General features: G+C 44.8%; 1 protein-coding gene across 1 annotated transcript; it reads left to right on the top strand.

Annotated features, from left to right (window-relative positions):
• The first annotated feature begins 1,320 nt into the window (after positions 1–1,320).
• On the top strand, positions 1,321–2,449 carry LOC138905347 (uncharacterized). Its single transcript, XM_070193857.1, has 2 exons — positions 1,321–2,091; positions 2,306–2,449. Exons 1-2 carry the CDS (start codon positions 1,321–1,323, stop codon positions 2,447–2,449), a joined length of 915 nt encoding a protein of 304 aa, XP_070049958.1.
• The last annotated feature ends 2,366 nt before the right edge of the window (positions 2,450–4,815 follow it).

The following is a 4,815-nucleotide window of genomic DNA, read 5'->3' as shown; positions in this document are numbered from 1 at the left end:
ATTATTGTTTTATTGTGAGGTTGAGAGTAAAAGCACGAAGGGTGATGCCGTGCAATGTTCTTCATTGTGTTTAGTTGTTTTCATTGGTTAAAAATATGTTGACTATTCTGGTTATCATTTCCGTTGTATCTCTTATATCTTGTGCCCCTTTAGCATGCCCCCTCCCAATAGTACATGTTTAGCTGTTATTGTTGTTTTCTTGTACATATACTGTTATCTGCACAGGTTTATTATGTGGGTGTCTTGTCATAGCTTTGTCACTACTTCGTCGAGGTTAGGCTCAACACTTACGAGTACATGGGGTCGGTTGTACTCATACTACACTCTGCACTTCTTGTGCAGATTTTGGTACTGTCCCTAGCTGATCGTGAGACTCGGCAGTCCGAACTTTTTTATCGAAGACTCAAGGTAGATCTGCTGGCGTCCGCAGACCTTGGGGTCCCTTTCTAGTTTCCTTATTTTACTGTTTCTTTTCATATAGAACAGTTGTATTTCGTTCAGACTCTGTTTGTAGCAGATCTTAGAAGCTCGTGAGTTGTGACTCCAGATACGTATTGTATCAAATATTATGGGCTTTATGTTATTCCACATTCTGTTTTAGCATCTATTTAGCTTAATTGTTTCTGCTATTGAAATTGACTAAAAATTGGTTTAAAGAATCCTCTCACGTTGACTTGCCTAGAAAGTGAAATGTTAGGCGCCATCATGGTCCCGAAGGTGGAAATTTCGTGTCGTGACAAGTTGGTATCAGAGCACTAGGTTGCCAAGGTCTCATAAGTCATGAGCAGGGTTAGTAGAGTCTGGAGGATCGGTACGGATAAGTCTGTACTTATCTTCCAGAGGCTATGAAGTTTAGGAACAAATTTTACTTCTATTCTTCTCTGTCGTGCTATTTTGTTCTCTCATTTATAATTGAACTCTACTACTCTTGTTCTCTCGCAGATGGTGAGAACACGTACTGCATCTTCAGCTGAGCAACAGCCAGAGCCCCCAGTGGCAGTTCCTACGAGGGGCAGAGGTCAAGGCCGAGGCCATGCCAGAGGCCGAAGCAGGAGCGGTGCTCAGCCTAGAGCTCGAGCAGCAGCACCAACACTGGAGCCTCAAGTAGAGTTTGATAAGGAGGTTCCAACCCAAACTATTCCTATCGGACCATCTCAGGTCCCGAAGGGGTTCATCGCCACCCCAGTACTTCAGGACGCTTTTGTCCGTTTGGTGAGCCTTATGGAGAGTGTGGCCTAGGTCGGTACATTTCCCATGGCACCAGCAGTCTCTCAGGCTGGGGGAGGAGCACAGACTCCCGCTACTCACACTCTAGAGCAGATGGCTCCCCAGTATCAGACTCCAGCAGCTCAGCCAGTCAGAGTAGTTCAGCCGGTTGTTGCGGCACGGGCCGATGATGGACCAGCTATGTCTTTTGAGGGCTTATTGAGGTTGGACAAGTTCACCAAGCTCTTTCCAGTTTACTTCAGTGGTACACCTTCTGAGGACCCACAGGATTATCTTGACCGATGCCATGAGGTTCTGCGGAACATGGGGATAGTTAAGACCAATGGGGTCAATTTTGCTGTGTTTCAGATGACGGGTTCCACCAAGAGATGGTGGAAGGATTTTGTATCAACCAGACCAGCTGGGTCGCCTGCTCTTACTTGGGACCAGTTCTCTCATATATTTCTTGAGAAATTCCTTCCTATCATACTGAGAAAGGATTGTCACAGGCATCTCGAGCGTCTCCAGCAGGGCAGTATGTCCCTCACTCAGTTTGAGACCCGTTTTGCAGATCCCATCATGCTATTCTTCTGCTTCCTACTGAGAGAGAGAGAGAGGGTGGGGAGGTTTATTGAGGGACTTGCTCAGCCTATCAAGTTGCATATGGCCAAAGAGACCGGGAGTGAGAATTCGTTTCAGACGGCTGCCAATGTTGCCAGGCGAATCGAGATGGTTCTTGCACACGGGGGAGGTCAGGGGTCTAACAAGAGGCCTCATTATTCCGGTGGGTTTAGCGGTGCCTCTTCTGGAGGCAGGGGTACTTTTGGTAGAGGCCGTCCTCCCAGGCCGTTTCATTCAACACTCCAGGCATCCTACGGTGTTCAGGTAGTCGTGGCCCTCATATGCCTTATTCCGACCAGCTAGCCTACAGTGCACCACCAGCTCCTATTAGTTCACCTTCGCTCCAGAGTTTTCAGGGTGGTTACTCAGGTCGACATGGTTAGTTTCAGGGTCAGCAGTCACAGCAGCCGAGGTCCTGTTATACTTGTGGTGATCCGAGGCACATTGCTAGATTTTGCCCTCATGCATACAACATCAGGGTTCTCGTGCCATGGTCCCGGCACCGGGTGCTCCATCGCCCACTCAGCCAGCTAGAGGTAGGGGTCAGGCATCCAGAGGTGGTGATCAGGTCGTTAGAAGTGGAGGCCAGCTAGTTAGGGGTTGTCCTAGAGATGTAGTTTAGAGTGGTGGGCCCCAGCCCCGATGCTATGCTTTTCCATCCGGGCTTGAGGCTGAGTCATCTGACGCTGCTATCAGAAGTACTGCTTCAGTTTGCAGTAGAGATGCTTCAGTTATATTTGATCCGAGTTCAACTTATTCCTATGTGTCATCCTATTTTGCTTCATATTTGGTTGTGCCTCGTGATTCTTTGAGTGCTCCTGTGTATGTGTCCACACCTATGGGAGAGGCTATTGTTGTAAACCACATTTATCATTCGTGTGTGGTTACCATTGGGAGTCTTGAGACTAGTGTATACCTTCTACTTCTCGATATGGTAGATTTTGATGTTATCTTGGGTATGGATTGGTTGTCACCTTATCACGCTATATTGGATTGTCATGCCAAGACAGTGACCTTAGCCTTGCCGGGGTTGCCTCAATTAGAGTGGAGAGGGACTCTTGGCCATTCTACCAGCAGGGTTATCTCTTATATGAAGGCTCGGCGTATGGTCGAGAAGGGGTGTCTAGCTTATCTGGCTTATTTCCGTGATTCTAGCGCGGAGGTTCCTTCCATGGATTCAATACTAGTTGTTTGTGAGTTTCCAGAGGTATTTCCTGCAGACCTGCTGATATCGCCCAAACTCACACCACTAATTTAAGTTTTGAGGTGGTCGATGCAATAATAAAAACCCAACGCGAGTCGGGTTCGATTCCACAGGGATCTTGATGTGGGATTAGGTATATAACTAGTGTGAATGTATGACGTGCCTAAGATTACACTTCCACATTTTCAATGTCGTTTCTACTTCTACATTTATGCTAATGGTTGTAATTGTAAAGCTAAGAGACAATGTTTTTGGTTTTCGTTGTTTTTCAAGTTATAGAAGATCTAGGGTTGCGACTTCCGCCTAGTTGGTTACCTAACGGATTTAGAGCTTTAGGGCATGTTTGGTTGATCGGGATACAATATCACAATTACTCACTCTATACCTCTCGGTAGTTTGAGTGATTTTGCCCAATTTGGCTTTCTCAAGTCCAAATGGGTATCTCACGAAACAAGTGATAAATGCTCAAGTCGGATCTTACTATATCTAGATTCGACCTTTTAGTTGGGGTATCAATTTCTTGAGTTCACCCCAATTTCTTGTTAGCCAAGTTTTCCTAGACTTAGTCTCACTTTCTCAAGTATAGACTAAGTCAATTAGGCATGAATCATTGTTTGCAACCATCAATTCTCAAATTCAAGTAAGAACTAGGCTAAATATCATATACCAAATCATAAATAAGCCCTAAATCAATCACCCATTAAGTATCCATACTAGGGTTGGGTTACAACCCTAGCTAAGGGTTTAGCTACTCATGGAAAATGAAGAAATTAAAAAAGAAACTAAGATAAAATGCATAATAATTGATTAAGGAAAGTACAAAGTTACCCAATACAGTAAATAAAAACGGCTTTCAGTGTTCAGGTGCACCAAACTTAACCTAAAAATGATAAAAAGATCTATTTATACCCATCTAAAAATATCTGACAAAATTGCCCCTGCGAAGGTTGTGCGGCCGCACAATTCTGTGTACGGTCCGCACTTTGAGACTGACTGGTCAGGTTGGCTTTCTGCGGTCGCATAAAAGTGAGATGCGGCCACACTTCCTCTAATTGTGCGGACCGCACATTTCTGAGTGCGGCCGCACTCTTGCTCTTAGACTGGATCTGGGCTTCATTCTGCGGACCGCACATTTAAGAATACGGCCGTACAATAATAGTGTGGTCCGCACATCTTCAAGCTCCCAAACTACAAGTCTTTGAATTTTGTCTTCTGTGGCCACACATAATTGTGCGGTCCGCACTCTGTGAAGAAATTCTATTAGTGCATCTTTAGAGTTTGCGGCCGCACACAATATTATGCGGTCCGCACTGTAGCCCCTTTGCCTTGTTTTGGTTCTTGCCCAATTTTACTCCTTTTTGAGTTGATTTTTACTTCTTTGGCTCGTTTCCCAATATCCCTGCAAGAAAGCACATTTCATTAGTTCTCAGGAATACCTTTAAGCATTTTTTTGAGCTAAAACGTAAGTAAAAGAGAGCAAATAAGCGGTCAAAATCCCTACTTATCAAATCTCCCAAACTTAAGCTTTTGCTTGTCCTCAAGCAATTAAGGCAAGTTCTCACCTCTATTATAAAAGGGCTATTTCAGCTGGCCTAAATTGAATCAAACACAAATCAATTGGGACCAACAATTACCCACATGCTCATGAATCATTAACAAGCCTATGATTTGAATGTTAAAGCACAAATGGCTCTAATGTGACGCTTGAGCATCAAGGGTTGACTTTGTTCATCAAGGAAGCTCGCACTTTCATGCAGGTCACCGTGGATCCCAAACTCCTCCTC

Source organism: Nicotiana tomentosiformis, chromosome 2 (genome assembly GCF_000390325.3).
Source record: "Nicotiana tomentosiformis chromosome 2, ASM39032v3, whole genome shotgun sequence".
Taxonomy (NCBI): Eukaryota; Viridiplantae; Streptophyta; class Magnoliopsida; order Solanales; family Solanaceae; genus Nicotiana; species Nicotiana tomentosiformis.
This window is presented reverse-complemented; position numbering and strand designations above follow the sequence as displayed.